Source organism: Panulirus ornatus, chromosome 46, assembly GCF_036320965.1.
Source record: "Panulirus ornatus isolate Po-2019 chromosome 46, ASM3632096v1, whole genome shotgun sequence".
NCBI classification, from domain to species: Eukaryota; Metazoa; Arthropoda; class Malacostraca; order Decapoda; family Palinuridae; genus Panulirus; species Panulirus ornatus.
The window spans coordinates 13,368,176-13,393,711 of NC_092269.1; the positions used below are offsets into that span (position 1 = coordinate 13,368,176).

At 41.6% G+C, this 25,536-nt stretch overlaps 1 protein-coding gene across 2 annotated transcripts in view; it reads left to right on the forward strand.

Moving 5' to 3' along the window:
* LOC139763141 (uncharacterized) overlaps positions 1-25,536 on the forward strand; it is a 486,471-nt gene that overhangs the window by 432,620 nt on the left and 28,315 nt on the right. The window contains exon 13 of one of the 2 annotated variants that reach the window (XM_071688843.1): positions 11,011-11,082. The exons of the other annotated variant lie outside the window; for it this stretch is intronic. Coding sequence (XP_071544944.1) covers positions 11,011-11,082 — 72 coding nt within the window. The remainder of the gene's footprint in view (positions 1-11,010; positions 11,083-25,536) is intronic. 2 annotated transcript variants of the gene reach the window in all.

Consider the following 25,536-nt stretch of genomic DNA (forward strand, 5'->3'; position numbering starts at 1 on the left):
AACACTGTTTTCACTGAAGTAGGCTGTTGTTATTAACCTGTTGATGATCATTCCCTAATTACAGCTGGCAGTTTGAGTCATTGGCCCATGATATTTGGCAAACCCCATATTTTGATAATGCACCATGATGCATTTTGGGATGTAACACCCGAAGGTTTAAAGTTTGCTAATGCCTTGTAGGACCAAAGTTCTTTCAAATAGGGATTTAAAGAGGGGAATATTGTTTTCTAGGGCATGTTTGGTCCCCTTGTGGTGCTTCTCTTTGGGCAATCAGTATAGTCTCAGTTCCCCTTGTCTTTGTTTTTATATCTAGCTTCCTCTATGGCTGATCTTCATATCTCCCAAGCTAATTTCAAAACTTAACCCCCTTGCCCTATGCTGCAATTTTGGTTCTCTTTCCCCTCTTCTGTTGGTATTACTATGGTTTTTTGCTCCTGAGAGCTGGCTGTTTGTGTGCTCCCACCACTAGCTAGACCACGCAATACTTGGCAAGCTGCTGCATTACATGATTACTGCATGGCTGTTGGCGAATAAAGGGTGGGTGACTTTGATAACTGTTTCTTTCCCTACACCTCGAATCTTTGGAACTCTTTACCTTCTCATGTCTTTCCTAATGACTATGACCTGGCACATTTTAAAAGACAGGTTTTTTACTTCCTCCAAAAATTGGTAATACTTTCCCTTGTCTTTTCTTTTCCTCTTTCATAGTCTTTTTTATATTTGAATTAAGGCCTGGACTTAATGTGGACTTTTGCTCATGACTGGATCCTCCAACATAAACAAAGAAAAAAAAGAAAAGTTTTTGAAGGCCCACCCAGTGCTTCTTTTTTTTTTTTTTGAACAGTAGTAAACTTTTTGATCCTAGCTAAATCATAGGAGTTTGTTTAACTCTCCCATAGTATGGCTCTTATCTTGAGCCACTGCTTTGTCTGGTAACTCTTGGTACACATAACTTGAGGCTCCAAGTGTCCTGTAAGGATCTTGCAGAAGCAAGTATCTCAGTCCCTTGGTCGTCAATAGAGAGATTGTAGATAAGCCATACTTATGCTGGAAATTCCCGTTGCCCTGGCTAGTATACCAGTGTTAGAGTACAGACACCTCTTGATTTATGCAATAATTGCATTCTTGAAAATAGTTGGGTAAATCAATATGTAAATCAAACAGTGGTGAAATTGAAGATTATGCAGTTTTGTTATTGTCAAGACAATACCAAATATTATATTAGTACAAAATACTAATGTGTTTGATGATAGAGTGGCAGATATAGGGTGTTTTGGTCGAGGTGGTGTGCAAAGTGCGAGGGTTAGGGAAAATGATTTGGTAAACAGAGAAGAGGTAGTAAAAGCTTTGCGGAAGATGAAAGCCGGCAAGGCAGCAGGTTTGGATGGTATTGCAGTGGAATTTATTAAAAAAGGGGGTGACTGTATTGTTGACTGGTTGGTAAGGTTATTTAATGTATGTATGACTCATGGTGAGGTGCCTGAGGATTGGCGGAATGCGTGCATAGTGCTGTTGTACAAAGGCAAAGGGGATAAGAGTGAGTGCTCAAATTACAGAGGTATAAGTTTGTTGAGTATTCTGGCAAATTATATGGGAGGGTATTGATTGAGAGGGTGAAGGCATGTACAGAGCATCAGATTGGGGAAGAGCAGTGTGGTTTCAGAAGTGGTAGAGGATGTGTGGATCAGGTGTTTGCTTTGAAAAATGTATGTGAGAAATACTTAGAAAAGCAAATGGATTTGTATGTAGCATTTATGGATCTGGAGAAGGCATATGATAGAGTTGATAGAGATGCTCTGTGGAAGGTATTAAGAATATATGGTGTGGGAGGCAAGTTGTTAGAAGCAGTGAAAAGTTTTTATCGAGGATGTAAGGCATGTGTACGTGTAGGAAGAGAGGAAAGTGATTGGTTCTCAGTGAATGTAGGTTTGCGGCAGGGGTGTGTGATGTCTCCATGGTTGTTTGATTTGTTTATGGATGGGGTTGTTAGGGAGGTGAATGCAAGAGTTTTGGAAAGAGGGGCAAGTATGAAGTCTGTTGGGGATGAGAGAGCTTGGGAAGTGAGTCAGTTGTTGTTCGCTGTATATACAGCGCTGGTGGCTGATTCATGTGAGAAACTGCAGAAGCTGGTGACTGAGTTTGGTAAAGTGTGTGAAAGAAGAAAGTTAAGAGTAAATGTGAATAAGAGCAAGGTTATTAGGTACAGTAGGGTTGAGGGTCAAGTCAATTGGGAGGTGAGTTTGAATGGAGAAAAACTAGAGGAAGTGAAGTGTTATAGATATCTGGGAGTGGATCTGGCAGCGGATGGAACCATGGAAGCGGAAGTGGATCATAGGGTGGGGGAGGGGGCAAAAATTCTGGGAGCCTTGAAGAATGTGTGGAAGTCGAGAACATTATCTCGGAAAGCAAAAATGGGTATGTTTGAAGGAATAGTGGTCCCAACAATGTTGTATGGTTGCGAGGCGTGGGCTATGGATAGAGTTGTGTGCAGGAGGATGGATGTGCTGGAAATGAGATGTTTGAGGACAATGTGTGGTGTGAGGTGGTTTGATCAAGTAAGTAACGTAAGGGTAAGAGAGATGTGTGGAAATAAAAAGAGCGTGGTTGAGAGAGCAGAAGAGGGTGTTTTGAAATGGTTTGGTCACATGGAGAGAATGAGTGAGGAAAGATTGACCAAGAGGATATATGTGTCGGAGGTGGAGGGAACGAGGGGAAGAGGGAGACCATATTGGAGGTGAAAAGATGGAGTGAAAAAGATTTTGTGTGATCGGGGCCTGAACATGCAGGAGGGTGAAAGGAGGGCAAGGAATAGAGTGAATTGGAGTGATGTGGTATACCGGGGTTGACGTGCTGTCAGTGGATGGAATTAAGGCATGTGAAGCGTCTGGGGTAAACCATGGAAAGCTGTGTAGGTATGTATATTTGCGTGTGTGTGGACGTATGTATATACATGTGTATGGGGTGGGTTGGGCCATTTCTTTCGTCTGTTTCCTTGCGCTACCTCGCAAACGCGGGAGACAGCGACAAAGCAAAAAAAAAAAAAAAAAAATGTATATATATATATATATCTTTCTTTCTTTCGTACTATTCGCCATTTCCCGCATTAGCGAGGTAGTGCTATGAACAGAGGACTGGGCCTTAGAGGGAATATCCTCACCTGGCCCCCTTCTCTGTTCCTTCTTTTGGAAAATTAAAAAAAAAAAGAGAGGGGAGGCTTTCCAGCCACCCGCTCCCTCCCCTTTTAGTTGCCTTCTACGACATGCAGGGAATACGTGGGAAGTATTCTTTCACCCTATCCCCAGGGATAATATATACATATACACATATATAAGTGTTTTAGATATCTGGGAGTGGATCTGGCAGCGGATGGAACCATGGAAGCGGAAGTGGATCATAGGGTGGGGGAGGGGGCGAAAATTCTGGGGGCCTTGAAGAATGTGTGGAAGTCGAGAACATTATCTCGGAAAGCAAAAATGGGTATGTTTGAAGGAATAGTGGTTCCAACAATGTTGTATGGTTGCGAGGCGTGGGCTATGGATAGAGTTGTGCGCAGGAGGATGGATGTGCTGGAAATGAGATGTTTGAGGACAATGTGTGGTGTGAGGTGGTTTGATCGAGTGAGTAACGTAAGAGTAAGAGAGATGTGTGGAAATAAAAAGAGCGTGGTTGAGAGAGCAGAAGAGGGTGTTTTGAAGTGGTTTGGGCACATGGAGAGGATGCGTGAGGAAAGATTGACCAAGAGGATATATGTGTCGGAGGTGGAGGGAGCAAGGAGAAGAGGGAGACCAAATTGGAGGTGGAAAGATGGAGTGAAAAAGATTTTGTGTGATCGGGGCCTGAACATGCAGGAGGGTGAAAGGAGGGCAAGGAATAGAGTGAATTGGAGCGATGTGGTATACCGGGGTTGACGTGCTGTCAGTGGATTGAATCAAGTCATGTGAAGCGTCTGGGGTAAACCATGGAAAGCTGTGTAGGTATGTATATTTGCGTGTGTGGACGTATGTATATACATGTGTATGGGGGGGGGGTTGGGCCATTTCTTTCGTCTGTTTCCTTGCGCTACCTCGCAAACGCGGGAGACAGCGACAAAGTATAAAAAAAAAAAAAAAAAAAAATATATATATATATATATATATATATATATATATATATATATATTATCCCTGGGGATAGGGGAGAAAGAATGCTTCCCACGTATTCCCTGCGTGTCGTAGAAGGCGACTAAAAGGGAAGGGAGCGGGGGGCTGGAAATCCTCCCCTCTCTTTTTTAGTTTTCCTAATGAAGGAACAGAGGAGGGGGCCAAGTGAGGATATTCCCTAAAAGGCTCAGTCCTCTGGTCTTAACGCTACCTTGCTAACGCGGGAGATGGCGAATAGTATGAAAAAAAAAAAAAAAAAAAATATATATATATATATATATATATATATATATATATATATATATATATATATATATATATATATATATATATATATATATAAAATATATATATATATATATATATATATATATATATATATATATATATATATATATATATATATATATATATATATATATATATATATATTCTTTTTCTTTTCTTTCAAACTATTCGCCATTTCCCGCATTAGCGAGGTAGCGTTAAGAACAGAGGAGACTGGGCCTTTGAGGGAATACCCTCACCTGGCCCAATTCTCTGTTCCTTCTTTTGGAAAATTAAAAAAAAAACGAGAGGGGAGGATTTCCAGCCACCCGCTCCCTCCCCTTTTAGTCGCCTTCTACGACACGCAGGGAATACGTGGGAAGTATTCTTTCTCCCCTATCCCCAGGGATAGCATATATATATATATATATATATATATATATATATATATATATATATATATATATATATATATATATATATATATATATATATCTTTTTTTTTTTTTCAAACTATTCGCCATTTCCCGCTTTAGCGAGGTAGCGTTAAGAACAGAGGACTGGGCCTTTGAGGGAATACCCTCACCTGGCCCAATTCTCTGTTCCTTCTTTTGGAAAATTAAAAAAAAAAAACCGAGAGGGGAGGATTTCCAGCCCCCCGCTCCCTCCCCTTTTAGTCGCCTTCTACGACACGCAGGGAATACGTGGGAAGTACTCTTAATCCCCTATCCCCAGGGATAATATCCCCAGGGATAATATATATATATATATATATATATATATATATATATATATATATATATATATATATATATATATATATATTTTTTTTTTTTTTTTTTTTTATACCTCGTCGCTGTCTCCCGCGGTTGCGAGGTAGCGCAAGGAAACAGACAAAAGAAATGGCCCAACCCCCCCCCATACACATGTACATACACACGTCCACACACGCAAATATACATACCTACACAGCTTCCATGGTTTACCCCGGACGCTTCACATGCCTTGATTCAATCCACTGACAGCACGTCAACCCCTGTATACCACATCGCTCCAATTCACTCTATTCCTTGCCCTCCTTTCACCCTCCTGCATGTTCAGGCCCTGATCACACAAAATCCTTTTCACTCCATCTTTCCACCTCCAATTTGGTCTCCCTCTTCTCCTCGTTCCCTCCACCTCCGACACATATATCCTCTTGGTCAATCTTTCTTCACTCATTCTCTCCATGTGCCCAAACCATTTCAAAACACCCTCTTCTGCTCTCTCAACCACGCTCTTTTTATTTCCACACATCTCTCTTACCCTTACGTTACTTACTCGATCAAACCACCTCACACCACACATTGTCCTCAAACATCTCATTTCCAGCACATCCATCCTCCTGCGCACAACTCTATCCATAGCCCACGCCTCGCAACCATACAACATTGTTGGAACCACTATTCCTTCAAACATACCCATTTTTGCTTTCCGAGATAATGTTTTCGACTTCCACACATTTTTCAAGGCTCCCAAAATTTTCGCCCCCTCCCCCACCCTATGATCCACTTCCGCTTCCATGGTTCCATCCGCTGACAGATCCACTCCCAGATATCTAAAACACTTCACTTCCTCCAGTTTTTCTCCATTCAAACTCACCTCCCAATTGACTTGACCCTCAACCCTACTGTACCTAATAACCTTGCTCTTATTCACATTTACTCTTAACTTTCTTCTTCCACACACTTTACCAAACTCCGTCACCAGCTTCTGCAGTTTCTCACATGAATCCGCCACCAGCGCTGTATCATCAGCGAACAACAACTGACTCACTTCCCAAGCTCTCTCATCCCCAACAGACTTCATACTTGCCCCTCTTTCCAAGACTCTTGCATTTACCTCCCTAACAACCCCATCCATAAACAAATTAAACAACCATGGAGACATCACACACCCCTGCCGCAAACCTACATTCACTGAGAACCAATCACTTTCCTCTCTTCCTACACGTACACATGCCTTACATCCTCGATAAAAACTTTTCACTGCTTCTAACAACTTGCCTCCCACACCATATATTCTTAATACCTTCCACAGAGCATCTCTATCAACTCTATCATATGCCTTCTCCAGATCCATAAATGCTACATACAAATCCATTTGCTTTTCTAAGTATTTCTCACATACATTCTTCAAAGCAAACACCTGATCCACACATCCTCTACCACTTCTGAAACCACACTGCTCTTCCCCAATCTGATGCTCTGTACCTGCCTTCACCCTCTCAATCAATACCCTCCCATATAATTTACCAGGAATACTCAACAAACTTATACCTCTGTAATTTGAGCACTCACTCTTATCCCCTTTGCCTTTGTACAATGGCACTATGCACGCATTCCGCCAATCCTCAGGCACCTCACCATGAGTCATACATACATTAAATAACCTTACCAACCAGTCAACAATACAGTCACCCCATTTTTTAATAAATTCCACTGCAATACCATCCAAACCTGCTGCCTTGCCGGCTTTCATCTTCCGCAAAGCTTTTACTACCTCTTCTCTGTTTACCAAATCATTTTCCCTAACCCTCTCACTTTGCACACCACCTCGACCCAAACACCCTATATCTGCCACTCTGTCATCAGACACATTCAACAAACCTTCAAAATACTCATTCCATCTCCTTCTCACATCACCACTACTTGTTATCACCTCCCCATTTACGCTCTTCACTGAAGTTCCCATTTGCTTCCTTGTCTTACGCACCCTATTTACCTCCTTCCAGAACATCTTTTTATTCTCCCTAAAATTTACTGATAGTCTCTCACCCCAACTCTCATTTGCCCTTTTTTTCACCTCTTGCACCTTTCTCTTGACCTCCTGTCTCTTTCTTTTATACTTCTCCCACTCAATTGCATTTTTTCCCTGCAAAAATCGTCCAAATGCCTCTCTCTTCTCTTTCACTAATACTCTTACTTCTTCATCCCACCACTCACTACCCTTTCTAAACAGCCCACCTCCCACTCTTCTCATGCCACAAGCATCTTTTGCGCAATCCATCACTGATTCCCTAAATACATCCCATTCCTCCCCCACTCCCCTTACTTCCATTGTTCTCACCTTTTTCCATTCTGTACACAGTCTCTCCTGATACTTCCTCACACAGGTCTCCTTCCCAAGCTCACTTACTCTCACCACCTTCTTCACCCCAACATTCACTCTTCTTTTCTGAAAACCCATACTAATCTTCACCTTAGCCTCCACAAGATAATGATCAGACATCCCTCCAGTTGCACCTCTCAGCACATTGACATCCAAAAGTCTCTCTTTCGCACGCCTGTCAATTAACACGTAATCCAATAACGCTCTCTGGCCCTCTCTCCTACTTACATAAGTATACTTATGTATATCTCGCTTTTTAAACCAGGTATTCCCAATCATCAGTCCTTTTTCAGCACATAAATCTACAAGCTCCTCACCATTTCCATTTACAACACTGAACACCCCATGCACACCAATTATTCCCTCAACTACCACATTACTCACCTTTGCATTCAAATCACCCATCACTATAACCCGGTCTCGTGCATCAAAACCGCTAACACACTCATTTAGCTGCTCCCAAAACACTTGCCTCTCATGATCTTTCTTCTCATGCCCAGGTGCATATGCACCAATAATCACCCACCTCTCTCCATCAACTTTCAATTTTACCCATATTAATCGAGAATTTACTTTCTTACATTCTATCACATACTCCCACAACTCCTGTTTCAGGAGTATTGCTACTCCTTCCCTTGCTCTTGTCCTCTCACTAACCCCTGACTTCACTCCCCAGACATTTCCAAACCACTCTTCCCCTTTACCCTTGAGCTTCGTTTCACTCAGAGCCAAAACATCCAGGTTCCTTTCCTCAAACATACTACCTATCTCTCCTTTTTTCACATCTTGGTTACATCCACACACATTTAGGCACCCCACTCTGAGCCTTCGAGGAGGATGAGCACTCACCGCGTGACTCCTTCTTTTGTTTCCCATTTTAGAAAGTTAATACAAGGAGGGGAGGATTTCCGGCCCCCCGCTCCCGTCCCCTCTAGTCGCTTTCTACGACACGCGAGGAATACGTGGGAAGTATTCTTTCACCCCTATCCCCAGGGATAATATACATATATATATATACACACACACACACACATACACACACATACGCACATACACACACACACACACACACATACATATATATACATATGAAAAAATGTAAGAAACAATTTAGAAAAATATATATATATATATATATATATATATATATATATATATATATATATATATATATATATTTTTTTTTTTTTTGCTTTGTCGCTGTCTCCTGCATTTGCGAGGTAGCGCAAGGAAACAGACGAAAGAAATGGCCCAACCCACCCCCATACACATGTATATACATACGTCCACACACGCAAATATACATACCTACACAGCTTTCCATGAGTTACCACTGACGCTTCACATGCCCTGATTCAATCCACTGACAGCACGTCAACTCTGGTATACCACATCGATCCAATTCACTCTATTCCTTGCCCTCCTTCCACCCTCCTGCATGTTCAGGCCCTGATCACACAAAATCTTTTTCACTCCATCTTTCCACCTCCAATTTGGTCTCCCACTTCTCCTCGTTCCCTCCACCTCCGACACATATATCCTCTTGGTCAATCTTTCCTCACTCATTCTCTCCATGTGCCCAAACCATTTCAAAACACCCGCTTCTGCTCTCTCAACCACGCTCTTTTTATTTCCACACATCTCTCTTACCCTTACGTTACTTACTCGATCAAACCACCTCACACCACACATTGTCCTCAAACATCTCATTTCCAGCACTTCCATCCTCCTGCGCACAACTCTATCCATAGCCCACGCCTCGCAACCATACAACATTGTTGGAACCACTATTCCTTCAAACATACCCATTTTTGCTTTCCGAGATAATGTTCTCGACTTCCACACATTCTTCAAGGCTCCCAGGATTTTCGCCCCCTCCCCCACCCTATGATTCACTTCCGCTTCCATGGTTCCATCCGCTGCCAGATCCACTCCCAGATATCTAAATCACTTTACTTCCTCCAGTTTTTCTCCATTCAAACTTACCTCCCAATTGACTTGACCCTCAACCCTACTGTACCTAATAACCTTGCTCTTATTCACATTTACTCTTAACTTTCTTCTTTCACACACTTTACCAAACTCAGTCACCAGCTTCTGCAGTTTCTCACATGAATCAGCCACCAGCGCTGTATATACAGCGAACAACAACTGACTCACTTCCCAAGCTCTCTCATCCCCAACAGACTTCATACTTGCCCCTCTTTCCAAAACTCTTGCATTCACCTCCCTAACAACCCCATCCATAAACAAATTAAACAACCATGGAGACATCACACACCCCTGCCGCAAACCTACATTCACTGAGAACCAATCACTTTCCTCTCTTCCTACACGTACACATGCCTTACATCCTCGATAAAAACTTTTCACTGCTTCTAACAACTTGCCTCCCACACCATATATTCTTAATACCTTCCACAGAGCATCTCTATCAACTCTATCATATGCCTTCTCCAGATCCATAAATGCTACATACAAATCCATTTGCTTTTCTAAGTATTTCTCACATACATTCTTCAAAGCAAACACCTGATCCACACATCCTCTACCACTTCTGAAACCACACTGCTCTTCCCCAGTCTGATGCTCTGTACATGCCTTCACCCTCTCAATCAATACCCTCCCATATAATTTACCAGGAATACTCAACAAACTTATACCTCTGTAATTTGAGCACTCACTCTTATCCCCTTTGCCTTTGTACAATGGCACTATGCACGCATTCCGCCAATCCTCAGGCACCTCACCATGAATCATACATACATTAAATAACCTTACCAACCAGTCAACAATACAGTCACCCCTTTTTTAATAAATTCCACTGCAATACCATCCAAACCTGCTGCCTTGCTGGCTTTCATCTTCCACAAAGCTTTTACTACCTCTTCTCTGTTTACCAAATCATATTCCCTAACCCTCTCACTTTGCACACCACCTCGACCAAAACACCCTATATCTGCCACTCTATCATCAAACACATTCAACAAACCTTCAAAATACTCACTCCATCTCCTTCTCACATCACCACTACTTGTTATCACCTCCCCATTAGCCCCCTTCACTGAAGTTCCCATTTTCTCTCTTGTCTTACGCACTTTATTTACCTCCTTCCAGAACATCTTTTTATTCACCCTAAAATTTAATGATACTCTCTCACCCCAACTCTCATTTGCCCTCTTTTTCATCTCTTGCTCCTTTATCTTGACCTCCTGTCTCTTTCTTTTATACATCTCCCACTCATTTGCATTTTTTCCTTGCAAAAATGTTTTTAATATTTTTGTATGATAAATTCGTCTGTTAAGACTTCCATCTTCAGTAAGATGTAATGAGTGATTTGATAAGATATGAATGAAGATGTAGATGGAATTAAGTATGTTAGTACAGTTAATTATGTTAGCACAGTATCAGTTTAGAAGAATCATCATCACATGTACCAAATCCTCTATTTCAGGTCAGTTAAGTAAGATTTTGAGGACAAGAAATGAAACTAAGCCACATGATGGAGAAACTGAAACAAAACAAGGCAAGTTGCAGTGTTTTATTTGGGTTGTAAAGGAGTAGGGACATAACTAGCTAAGCTTTGAGTCAGCTGAGCTCTCTTTTCTGATAAGTATATTGTGTATCTTTTATATAGTTGTATTATTAGTAGCTATCTATAATATTTTATCATGTTTTGGCACTTGTTATTTTTTTATACTTACCTTTTACTGCTTTAGCAAGATATCATTCAGAAGGGAACTAAGTATTGGAGAAAAAGTTTTTGCTTGACTTCTTTTCATTTATTTGGAATATGATAGGACAGGAATAGATTTTCAGTTCCATCTTTATCCTCTTGTAGTCATCTTGGTCTTTTCAGTCTTGAAACTCCATTGTACCAAAGCATAATATTACCTATATCTCTTTCTCAGTGGTGCTGGTTCCCCTCGTTCAATTTCAGAACAACACAGTTTAACCCTGTAGTGACATTATACATGTTTTGGACATAACCATATAGAATATGATAGAACAGGAAGAGATTTTCAGCCCCATCTTTATCCTCTTGTAGTCACCTAGGTCTTTCCAGTCTTGAAACTCCGTTGTACCAAAGCTTGATATTACCTATATTTCTATCTAAATGGTGCTGGTTCCCCTCGTTCAGTTTCAGAACAACACAGTTTACCTCTGTAGTAACATTATACATGTTTTGGACATAACCATATTTTCTCTGTCCAGAAAACCCCACATAATTTGCACCCAAAAGTCTGTTCGCCAAAAGCTGGCGATGTTGTATAGGTGCCTTGATTATTTTTCTTGTGGGCAGCTGTTTCATGTGCACATGGGTTTTATTCACCCCAAGTCTGGAATACTGCTCTCATGTCATGTCTCTTTTTTAGGCAGAGTAGCATCTAATGTCATGTCTCATTATTCTTCAGGCATTACCTCTCTCTGACCATCCGTCTCTGTTGGATGTTATATAGGTGACCTCTCTATGTTGTCCAAGTACTATATTGACCACTGCTTTCATAAACTGTCTCCATGCATACCTACCACTATAGCTTGGACCTGTGGCATGTTTTTGTAAGGAGACATGAGGATTAAGTAGTATAATACCTCCTTTCCTTGAAAAACAAAATGTTTCTCGTAGGAGACTTTGGCCACATGAGGATTGAGCAGTATGATTCCTCCTTTCCTTGAAGAACAAAATGCATCTCTTAGGAGACTTTGATCACACGAGGATTAAACGTTATGATACCTCCTTTCCTTGAAGATCAAAGCTGTGGACTTTTTTCCATCTATACATATTTCAGTAATTGTTTCACCATTAAGAGTCTGGTTGGCATACACCTGAGGACATCTGATTATCTGTTTCATTCTGTCTTTCCGCAGGAGTTTGTTCTGCTATCATTAGAGATTCTCTAGGATATTCTCCAGAAAAATCAGTGTTCTTCTAACAAGGTAGTGGCAGCTTGCTTTTTGCAAGCCTTCCATTGGTCAGTCAGAGACCTCTGCTGGATGCACAGCTACCCAGAATTTCTGTAGGTCTTGCACAGTTAGAATATGTTATCAGACAGGCTTTTTTCTTCTCATGATTATTATATATTTTATTTTTTGTATGTTATTACTTAGTTTGGAATGGTATGTTGTATGTTTGCTTTGGTCAGTATTTTGGGATTCTTGTATGTATGTTTGTTTATTTGATTTGTACATCTTTGATTCTCCAATACTCCTGTCTAAGAAAGGGGCCTGATGTTAACTAGCAGCTCTTTTTTGGAGTGGTGTGACCTCAAGGAGGTCTAGATGTTTTTACCTATTTGTTTTGTATGGGAAGGGAGTTTTACTTTCATAGGGACCCATCTGTAGAACATTCATTATTCAGCTTTGGTGAGGCTGTAACATCTCTATCAACCCTATCATATGCCTTCTATAGATCCATAAATGCTACAAACATACCCATATGTTTTTCTAAGTATTTGTTACATACGTTCTTCCTCGAAGGCTCAGATTGGAGGGTCTAAATGTGTGTGGATGTAACCAAGATGAGAAAAAAGAAGAGATAGGTAGTATGTTTGAGGAAAGGAACCTGGATGTTTTGGCTCTGAGTGAAATAAAGCTCAAGGGTAAAGGGGAAGAGTGGTTTGGGAATGTCTTGGGAATAAAGTCAGGGGTTAGTGAGAGGAAAAGAGCAAGGGAAGGAGTAGCACTACTCCTGAAACAGGAGTGGTGGGAGTATGTGATAAAGTGTAAGAAAGTAAACTTTAGATTGATATGGGTAAAACTGAAAGTGGATGGAGAGGATGGGTAATTATTGGTGCTTATGCACCTGGGCATGAGAAGAAAGATCCTAAGAGGCAAGTTTTTTGGAAGCAGCTGAGTGAGTGCATTGGTAGTTTTGATGCATGAGACCAGGTTATAGTGATGGGTGATTTGAATGCAAAGGTGAGTAATGTGGCAGTTGAGGGAATTATTGGTGTACTTGGGCTGTTCAGTGTTGTAAATGGAAATGGTGAAGGGCTTGTAGATTTATGTGCTGAAAATGGACTGGTGATTGGGAATACCTGGTTTAAAAAGAGAGATATACATAAGTACACATATGTAAGTAGAAGAGATGGCCAGAGAGCGTTTTTGTATTACATGTCAATTGATAGGCGCGCGAAAGAGAGACTTTTGGATGTTAATGTGCTGAGAGGTGCAACTGGAGGGATGTCTGACCATTATCTCGTGGAGGCGAAGGTGAAGATTTGTAGAGGTTTTCAGAAAAGAAGAGAGAATGTTGGGGTGAAGAGATTGGTAAGAGTAAGTGAGCTTGAGAAGGAGACTTGTATGAGGAAGTACCAGGAGAGACTGAGCACAGAATGGAAAAAGGTGAGAACAAAGGATGTAAGGGGAATGGGGGAGGAATGGGATGTATTTCAGGAAGCAGTGATGACTTGTACAAAGATGCTTGTGACATGAGAAGCGTGGGAGGTAGGTAGATTAGAAAGGGTAGTGAGTGGTGGGATGAAGAAGTAAGATTATTAGTGAAAGAGAAGAGAGAGGCATTTGGATGATTTTTGCAGAGAAATAATGCAAATGACTGGGAGAAGTATAATAGAAAGAGGCAGGAGGTCACGAGAAAGGTGTGAGAGGTGAAAAAGAGGGCAAATGAGTTGCGGTGAGAGAGTATCATTAAATTTTAGGGAGAATAAAGAGATGTTTTGGAAGGAGGTAAATAAAGTGCGTAAGACAAGGGAACAAATGGGAACATCAGTGAAGGGGGCTAATGGGGAGGTGATAACAAGTAGTGGGGATGTGAGAAGGAGATGGAGTGAGTATTTTGAAGGTTTGTTGAATGTATTTGATGATAAAGTGACAGATATAGGGTGTTTTGGTTGAGGTGTGCAAAGTGAGAGGGTTTGGGAAAATGATTGGCAAACAGAGAGGAGGTAGCAAAAGCTTTGCATAAGATGAAAGCCGGCAAGGCAGTGGGTTTAGATGGTATTGCAGTGGAATTTATTAAAAAAGGAGGTGACTGTATTGTTGACTGGTTGGTAAGGTTATTTGATGTATGTATGACTCATGGTGAGGTGCCTGAGGATTGTCGGAATGCTTGCATAGTGCCATTGTACAAAGGCAAAGGGGATAAGAGTGAGTGCTCAAATTACAGAGGTAAAAGTTTGTTGAGTATTCCTTGGAAATTATATGGGAGGGTATTGATTGAGAGGGTGAAGGCATGTACAGAGCATCAGATTGAGGAAGAGCAGTGTGGTTTCAGAAGTGGTAGAGGATGTGTGGATCAGGTGTTTGCTTTGAAAAATGTATGTGAGAAATACTTAGAAAAGCAAATGGATTTGTATGTAGCATTTATGGATCTGGAGAAGGCATATGATAGAGTTGATAGAGATGCTCTGTGGAAGGTATCAAGAATATATGGTGTGGGAGGCAAATTGTTAGAAGCAGTGAAAAGTTTTTATCAAGGATGTAAGGCATGTGTATGTGTAGGAAGAGAGGAAAGTGATTGGTTCTCAGTGAATGTAGGTTTGCGGCAGGGGTGCATGATGTCTCCATAGTTGTTTGATTTGTTTGTGGATGGGGTTGTTAGGGTGGTGAATGGAAGGGTTTTGGAGAGAGGGGCAAGTATGGATATTGTTGTGGATGAGAGAGCTTGGGAAGTGAGTCAATTGTTGTTCGCTGATGATACATCACTGGTGGCTGATTCGGGTGAGAAACTGCAGAAGCTGGTGACTGAGTATGGTAAAGTTTGTGAAAGAAGAAGGTTGAGAGTAAATGTGAATATGAGCAAGGTTATGTTTGAAGGAATAGTGGTTCCAACAATGTTATATGGTTGTGAGGCATGGGCTATAAATAGAGTTGTGCGGAGGAGGGTGGACGTGTTGAAAATGAGATGTTTGAGGAAAATATGTGGTGTGAGGCGGTTTGATCGAGTAAGTAATGATAGGGTAAGAGAGATGTGTGGTAATAAAAAGAGTGTGGTTGAGAGAGCAGGAGAGGGTCTTTTGAAATGGTTTGGTCACATGGAGAGAATGAGTGAGGAAAGATTGACAAAGAGGATATAGGTGTCAGAGTTGGAGGGATCGAGAAGAAGTGGGAGACCAAATTGGAGGTGGAAAGATGGGGTGAAAAAGATTTTGAGTGATCGGGGTTTGAATATGCAGGAGGGTGAGAGGCGGGTAAGGAATAGAGTGAATTGGAATGATGTAGTATACCGGGGTTGACGTGCTGTCAATGGAATGAATCAGGGCATGTGAATTGTCATGGGTAAACCATACAAAATATTGCAGGGCCTGGATGTAAAAGGAGCTGTGGTTTCGGTGCATTTTACATGACAGCTAGAGACTGAGTGTGAACAAATTTGGCCTTTGTTGTCTTTTCTTAGCGCTACCTCACGCACATGCGGGGGGAGAGGGTTGTCATTTGATGTGTGGTGGGGTGGCGACGGGAATCAATAAAAGCAGCAGGTATGTATTGTGTACATGTGTATATTTGTATATGTCTGTGTTTGTATGTATGTGTATACGTTGAAATGTATTGGTATGTATATGTGTGTGTGTGGACGTGTATGTATATACATGTGTATGTGGGTGGGTTGGGCCATTCTTTCGTTTTTTTTCTTATGCTGCCTCGCTAACGCAGGAGACAGCGACAAAGTAAAGTATAATATAATAATGATATACACATATGTATATATGGCATGAGAAGCGTGGAAGGTGGGCAGATTAGAAAGGGTAGTGAGTGGTGGGATGAAGAAGTAAGATTATTAGTGAAAGAGAAGAGAGAGGCATTTGGACGATTTTTGCAGGGAAATAATGCAAATGACTGGGAGATGTATAATAGAAAGAGGCAGGAGGTCAAGAGAAAGGTGTGAGAGGTGAAAAAGAGGGCAAATGAGAGTTGTGGTGAGAGAGTATCATTAAATTTTCGGGAGAATAAAGAGATGATGTTTTGGAAGGAGGTAAATAAAGTGCGTAAGACAAGGGAACAAATGGGAACATCAGTGAAGGGGGCTAATGGGGAGGTGATAATAGGTAGTGGTGATGTGAGAAGGAGATGGAGTGAGTATTTTGAAGGTTTGTTGAATGTATTTGATGATAGAGTGACAGATATAGGGTGTTTTGGTTGAGGTGGTGTGCAAAGTGAGAGGGTTAGGGAGAATGATTGGTAAACAGAGAGGAGGTAGCAAAAGTTTTGTATAAGATGAAGGCCGGCAAGGCAGTGGGTTTGGATGGTATTGCAGTGGAATTAATTAAAAAAGGAGGTGACTGTATTGTTGACTGGTTGGTAAGGTTATTTGATGTATGTATGACTCATGGTGAGGTGCCTGAGGATTGGCGGAATGCTTGCATAGTGCCATTGTACAAAGGCAAAGGGGATAAGAGTGAGTGCTCAAATTATAAAGGTAAAAGTTTGTTGAGTATTCCTTGGAAATTATATGGGAGGGTATTGATTGAGAGGGTGAAGGCATGTACAGAGCATCAGATTGAGGAAGAGGAGTGTGGTTTCAGAAGTGGTAGAGGATGTGTGGATCAGGTGTTTGCTTTGAAAAATGTATGTGAGAAATACTTAGAAAAGCAAATGGATTTGTATGTAGCATTTATGGATCTGGAGAAGGCATATGATAGAGTTCATAGAGATGCTCTGTGGAAGGTATTAAGAATATATGGTGTGGGAGGTAAGTTGTTAGAAGCAGTGAAAAGTTTTTATCAAGGATGTAAGGCATGTGTACATGTAGGAAGAGAGGAAAGTGATTGGTTCTCAGTGAATGTAGGTTTGCGACAGGGGTGTGTGATGTCTTCATGGTTGTGTAATGTGTTTGTGGATGGGGTTGTTAGGGTGGTGAATGGAAGGGTTTTGGAAAGAGGGGCAAGTATGGATATTGTTGTGGATGAGAGAGCTTGGGAAGTGAGTCAGTGAGTCCGTGAGTCAGCACTGCTGGCTGATTCGGGTGAGAAACTGCAGAAGCTGGTGACTGAGTTTGGTAAAGTGTGTGAAATAAGAAAGCTGAGAGTAAATGTGAATAAGAGCAAGGTTATTAGGTGCAGTAGGGTTGAGGGACAAGTCAATTAGGAGGTAAGTTTGAATGGAGAAAAACTGGAGGAAGTGAAGTGTTTTAGATATCTTGGAGTGGATTTGGCAGCTGATGGAACCATGGACGCGGAAGTGAATTATAGGGTTGGGGAAGGGGCGAAAGTTCTGGGAGCATTGAAAAATGTGTGGAAGTTGAGAACATTGTCTCAGAAAGCAAAAATGGGTATGTTTGAAGGAATAGTGGTTCCAACGATGTTATATGGTGCGAGGCGTGGGCTATAGAGTTGTGCGGAGGAAGATGGATGTGCTGGAAACGAGATGTTTGAGGACAATATGTGATGTGAGGTGATTTGATTGAGTAAGTAATGAAAGGGTAAGAGAGATGTGTGGTAATAAAAAGAGTGTGGTTGAGAGAGCAGGAGAGGGTGTTTTGAAATGGTTTGGTCACCTGGAGAGAATGAGTGAGGAAAGATTGACAAAGAGGATATATATGTCAGAGGTGGAGGGAACAAGGATAAGTGGGAGACCAAATTGGAGATGGAAAGATGGAGTGAAAAAGATTTTGAGTGATCGGGGCCTGAACATTCAGGGGGGTGAAAGGCGTGCAAGGAATAGAGTGAATTGGAACGATGTGGTATACCGGGGTCGACGTGCTATCAATGGATTGAACCAGGGCATGTGAAGCATCTGGGGTAAAGCATGGAAAGTTCTGTAGGGTCTGGATGTGGAAAGTGAGCTGTGGTTTTGGTGCATTATTACATGACAGCTAGAGACTGAGTGTGAACGAATGTGGCCTTTGTTGTCGTTTCCTAGCGCTACTTCACACACATGAGGGGGGAGGGGGATGTTATTCCATGTGTGGTGGGGTGGTGATGGGAATGAATAAAGGTAGACAGTATGAATTTTGTACATGTGTATATATGTATATGTCTGTGTGTGTATATGTATGTATACATTGAGATGTATAGGTATGTATATTTGCGTGTGTGGACGTGTATATATATACATGTGTATGTGAGTGGGTTGGGCCATTCTTTCATCTGTTTCCTTGCGCTACCTCGCTAACGCCTGAGACAGCGACAAAGCAAAAATATAAATATATATATATATATATATATATATATATATATATATATATATATATATATATATATATATATATATATATATTTATATTTTTTTTTTACCAGGAATACTCAACAAACTTATACCTCTGTAATTTGAGCACTCACTCTTATCCCCTTTGCCTTTGTACAATGGCACTATGCACGCATTCCGCCAATCCTCAGGCACCTCACCATGACTCATACATACATTAAATAACCTTACCAACCAGTCAACAATACAGTCACCCCGTTTTTTAATAAATTCCACTGCAGTACCATCCAAACCTGCTGCCTTGCTGGCTTCCATCTTCCGCAAAGCTTTTACTACCTCTTCTCTGTTTACCAAATCATTTTCCCTAACACTCTCACTATGCACACCACCTCAACCAAAACACCCTATATCTGCCACTCTATCATCAAACACGTTCAACAAACCTTCAAAATACTCACTCCATCTCTTTCTCACATCACCACTACTTGTTATCACCTCCCCATTTGTGCCCTTCACTGAAGTTCCCATTTGCTCCCATGTCTTATGCACTTTATTTACCTCCTTCCAGAACATCTTTGTATTCTCACTAAAATTTAATGATACTCTCTCACCCCAACTCTCATTTGCCCTCTTTTTCACCTCTTGCACTTTTCTCTTGACCTCCTGTCTCTTTCTTTTATACATCTCCCACTCAATTGCATTTTTTCCCTGCAAAAATCGTCCAAAAGCCTCTCTCTTCTCTTTCACTAATAATCTTACTACTTCATCCCACCACTCACTACCCTTTCTAATCAACCCACCTCCCACGCTTCTCATGCCACAAGCATCTTTTGCACAATCCATCACTGATTCCCTAAATACATCCCATTCCTCCCCCACTCCCCTTACTTCCATTGTTCTCACCTTTTTCCATTCTGTACTCAGTCTCTCCTGGTACTTCCTCATACAAGTCTCCTTCCCAAGCTCACTTACTCTCACCACCCTCTTCACCCCAACATTCAGTCTTCTTTTCTGAAAACCCATACAAATCTTCACCTTAGCCTCCACAAGATAATGATCAGACATCCCTCCAGTTGCACCTCTCAGCACATTAACATCCATAAGTCTCTCTTTCGCGCGCCTGTCAATTAACACATAATCCAATAATGCTCTCTGGCCATCTCTCCTACTTACATACGTATACTTATGTATATCTCGCTTTTTAAACCAGGTATTCCCAATCACCAGTCCTTTTTCAGCACATAAATCTACAAGCTCTTCACCATTTCCATTTACAACACTGAACACCCCATGTATACCAATTATTCCCTCAACTGCCACATTACTCACCTTTGCATTCAAATCACCCATCACTATAACCCGGTCTCGTGCATCAAAACCACTAACACACTCATTCAGCTGCTCCCAAAACACTTGCCTCTCATGATCTTTCTTATCATGCCCAGGTGCATATGCACCAATAATCACCCATCTCTCTCCATCAGCTTTCAGTTTTACCCATATATATATATATTTTTTTTTTTTTTTTTTTTTTTTGGTATTCGCCATTTCCCGCATTAGCGAGGTAGCGTTAAGAACAGAGGACTGGGCCTTTTTTTGGAATATCCTCACCTGGCCCCCTCTGTTCCTTCTTTTGGAAAATTAAAAAAAAAACGAGAGGGGAGGATTTCCAGCCCCCCGCTCCCTCCCCTTTTAGTCGCGTTTTATGACACGCAGGGAATATATAGGTAGTATTCTTTTTCCCTATCCCCATAGATTATATATATATATATATATATATATATATATATATATATATATATATATATATATATATATATATATATATATATATACATATATATATATATATATTCTTCAAGGCTCCCAGGATTTTCGCCCCCTCCCCCACCCTATGATCCACTATGTGGAAGTCGAGAACATTATCTCGGAAAGCAAAAATGGGTATGTTTGAAGGAATAGTGGTTCCAACAATGTTGTATGGTTGCGAGGCGTGGGCTATGGATAGAGTTGTGCGCAGGAGGATGGATGTGCTGGAAATGAGATGTTTGAGGACAGTGTGTGGTGTGAGGTGGTTTGATCGAGTAAGTAATGTAAGGGTAAGAGAGATGTGTGGAAATAAAAAGAGCGTGGTTGAGAGAGCAGAAGAGGGTGTTTTGAAATGGTTTGGGCACATGGAGAGAATGAGTGAGGAAAGATTGACTAAGAGGATATATGTGTCGGAGGTGGAGGGAACGAGGAGAAGTGGGAGACCAAATTGGAGGTGGAAAGATGGAGTGAAAAAGATTTTGTGTGATCGGGGCCTGAACATGCAGGAGGGTGAAAGGAGGGCAAGTAATAGAGTGAATTGGATCGATGTGGTATACCGGGGTTGACGTGCTGTCAGTGGATTGAATCAGGGCATGTGAAGCGTCTGGGGTAAACCATGGAAAGCTGTGTAGGTATGTATATTTGCGTGTGTGGACGTATGTATATACATGTGTATGGGGGTGGGTTGGGCCATTTCTTTCGTCTGTTTCCTTGCGCTACCTCCCAAACGTGGGAGACAGCGACAAAGCAAAAAAAGAAATATATATATATATATATATATTTTTTTTTTTTTTTTTTTTTTTTTTTTTTTTACTTTGTCGCTGTCTCCCGCGTTTGCGAGGTAGCGCAAGGAAACAGATGAAAGAAATGGCCCAACCCTCCCCATACACATGTACATACATACGTCCACATGGGTTGATTAGAAACGGTAGTGAGTGGTGGGATGAAGAAGTAAGATTATTAGTGAAAGAGAAGAGAGAGGCATTTGGACGATTTTTGCAGGGAAAAAATGCAATTGAGTGAGAGATGTATAAAAGAAAGAGACAGGAGGTCAAGAGAAAGGTGCAAGAGGTGAAAAAGAGGGCAACTGAGAGTTGGGGTGAGAGAATATCATTAAATTTTAGGGAGAATAAAAAGATGTTCTGGAAGGAGGTAAATAAAGTGCGTAAGTCAAGGGAGCAAATGGGAACTTCAGTGAAGGGCACAAATGGGGAGGTGATAACAAGTAGTGGTGATGTGAGAAGGAGATGGAGTGAGTATTTTGAAGGTTTGTTGAATGTGTTTGATGATAGAGTGGCAGATATAGGGTGTTTTGGTCGAGGTGGTGTGAAAAGTGAGAGGGTTAGGGAAAATGATTTGGTAAACAGAGAAGAGGTAGTAAAAGCTTTGCGGAAGATGAAAGCCGGCAAGGCAGCAGGTTTGGATGGTATTGCAGTGGAATTTATTAAAAGAGGGGGTGACTGTATTGTTGACTGGTTGGTAAGGTTATTTAATGTATGTATGACTCATGGTGAGGTGCCTGAGGATTGGCGGAATGTGTGCATAGTGCCATTGTACAAAGGTAAAGGGGATAAGTGTGAGTGCTCAAATTACAGAGGTATAAGTTTGTTGAGTATTCCTGGTAAATTATATGGGAGGGTATTGATTGAGAGGGTGAAGGCATGTACAGAGCATCAGACTGGGGAAGAGGAGTGTGGTTTCAGAAGTGGTAGAGGATGTGTGGATCAGGTGTTTGCTTTGAAGAATGTATGTGAGAAATACTTAGAAAAGCAAATGGATTTGTATGTAGCATTTATGGATCTAGAGAAAGCATATGATAGAGTTGATAGAGATGCTCTGTGGAAGGTATTAAGAATATATGGTGTGGGAGGCAAGTTGTTAGAAGCAGTGAAAAGTTTTTATCGCGGATGTAAGGCATGTGTATGTGTAGGAAGAGAGGAAAGTGATTGGTTCTCAGTGAATGTAGGTTTGCGGCAGGGGTGTGTAATGTCTCCATGGTTGTTTAATTTGTTTATGGATGGGGTTGTTAGGGAGGTGAATGCAAGAGTTTTGGAAAGAGGGGCAAGTATGAAGTCTGTTGTGGATAAGGGAGCTTGGGAAGTGAGTCAGTTGTTGTTCGCTGATGATGCAGCGCTGGTGGCTGATTCATGTGAGAAACTGCAGAAGCTGGTGACTGAGTTTGGTAAAATGTGTGAAAGAAGAAAGTTAAGAGTAAATGTGAATAAGAGCAAGGCTATTAGGTACAGTAGGGTTGAGGGTCAAGTCAATTGGAAGGTAAGCTTGAATGGAGAAAAACTGGAGGAAGTAAAGTGTTTTAGATATCTGGGAGTGGATCTGGCAGTGGATGAAACCATGGAAGCGGAAGTGAATCATAGGGTGGGGGAGGGGGCGAAAATCCTGGGAGCTTTGAAGAATGTGTGGAAGTCGAGAACATTATCTCGGAAAGCAAAAATGGGTATGTTTGAAGGAGTAGTGGTTCCAACAATGTTGTATGGTTGCAAGGCTTGGGCTATGGATAGAGTTGTGCGCAGGAGGGTGTATGTGCTGGAAATGATATGTTTGAGGACAATGTGTGGTGTGAGGTGGTTTGATCGAGTAAGTAATGTAAGGGTAAGAGAGATGTGTGGAAATAAAAAGAGCGTGGTTGAGAGAGCAGAAGAGGGTGTTTTGAAATGGTTTGGGCACATGGAGAAAATGAGTGAGGAAAGATTGACCAAGAGGTTATATGTGTCAGAGGTGGAGGGAACGAGGAGAAGTGGGAGACCAAATTGGAGGTGGAAAGATGGAGTGAAAAAGATTTTGTGTGATCGGGGCCTGAACATGCAGGAGGGTGAAAGGAGGGCAAGGAATAGAGTGAATTGGATCGATGTAGTATACCGGGGTTGACGTGCTGTCAGTGGATTGAATCAGGGCATGTGAAGCGTCTGGGGTAAACCATGGAAAGTTGTGTGGGGCTGCGATTTCGGGCATTATTGCATGACAGCTAGAGACTGAGTGTGAACGAATGGGGCCTTTGTTGTCTTTTCCTAGTGCTACCTCGCACATATGAGGGGGGATGGTATTCCATGTGTGGCGAGGTGGCGATGGGAATGAATAAAGGCAGACAGTGTAAATTGTGTGCATGGGTATATATGTATGTGTGTGTATGTGTATATATATGTGTACATTAAGATATATAGGTATGTATATTTGCGTGTGTGGACGTGTATGTATATACATTGTGTATGGGGGTGGGTTGGGCCATTTCTTTCGTCTGTTTCCCTGTGCTACCTCGCAAACGCGGGAGACAGCGACAAAGGAAAATAAAAAAATATAATAATATATATATATATATATATTCTTTTTCTTTCTTTCAAACTATTCGCCATTTCCCGCGTTAGCGAGGTAGCGTTAAGAACAGAGGACTGGGCCTTGGAGGGAATATCCTCACCTGGCCCCCTTCTCTGTTCCTTGTTTTGGAAAAAAAAAAAAAAAAAAAAAAAAAAAAACGAGAGGGGAAGATTTCCAGCCCCCCGCTCCCTCCCCTTTTTAGTCGCCTTCTACGACACGCAGGGAATACGTGGGAAGTATTCTTTCTCCCCTATCCCCAGGGATATATATATATATATATTTTTTTTTTTTTGCTTTGTCACTGTCTCCCGCGTTTGCGAGGTAGCGCAAGGAAACAGACGAAAGAAATGGCCCAACCCACCCCCATACACATGTATATACATACGTCCACACACGCAAATATACATACCTACACAGCTTTCCATGGTTTACCCCAGACGCTTCACATGCCCTGATTCAATCCACTGACAGCACATCAACCCCGGTATACCACATCGCTCCAATTCACTCTATTCCTTGCCCTCCTTTCACCCTCCTGCATGTTCAGGCCCCGATCACACAAAATCTTTTTCACTCCATCTTTCCACCTCCAATTTGGTCTCCCTCTTCTCCTCATTCCCTCCACCTCCGATACATATATCCTCTTGGTCAATCTTTCCTCACTCATTCTCTCCATGTCCCCAAACCATTTCAAAACACCCTCTTCTGCTCTCTCAACCACGCTCTTTTTATTTCCACACATCTCTCTTACCCTTACGTTACTTACTCGATCAAACCACCTCACACCACACATTGTCCTCAAACATCTCATTTCCAGCACATCCATCCTCCTGCGCACAACTCTATCCATAGCCCACGCCTCGCAACCATACAACATTGTTGGAACCACTATTCCTTCAAACATACCCATTTTTGCTTTCCGAGATAATATTCTCGACTTCCACACATTCTTCAAGGCTCCCAGATTTTTTGCCCCCTCCCCCACCCTATGATCCACTTCCGCTTCCATGGTTCCATCCGCTGCCAGATCCACTCCCAGATATCTAAAACACTTCACTTCCTCCAGTTTTTCTCCATTCAAACTCACCTCCCAATTGACTTGACCCTCAACTCTAGTGTACCTAATAACCTTGCTCTTATTCACATTTACTCTTAACTTTCTTCTTTCACACACTTTACCTAACTCAGTCACCAGCTTCTGCAGTTTCTCACATGAATCAGCCACCAGCGCTGTGTCATCAGCAAACAACAACTGACTAACTTCCCAAGCTCTCTCATCCCCAACAGACTTCATACTTGCCCCTCTTTCCAAAACTCTTGCATTCACCTCCCTAACAACCCCATCCATGAACAAATTAAACAACCATGGAGACATCACACACCCCAGCCGCAAACCTACATTCACTGAGAACCAATCACTTTCCTTTCTTGCTACACGTACACATGCCTTACATCCTCGATAAAAACTTTTCACTGCTTCTAACAACTTGCCTCCCACACCATATATTCTTAATACCTTCCACAGAGCATCTCTATCAACTCTATCATATGCCTTCTCCAGATCCATAAATGCTACATACAAATCCATTTGCTTTTCTAAGTATTTCTCACATATTCATCAAAGCAAACACCTGATCCACACATCCTCTACCACTTCTGAAACCACACTGCTCTTCCCCAATCTGATGCTCTGTACATGCCTTCACCCTCTCAATCAATACCCTCCCATAAAATTTAC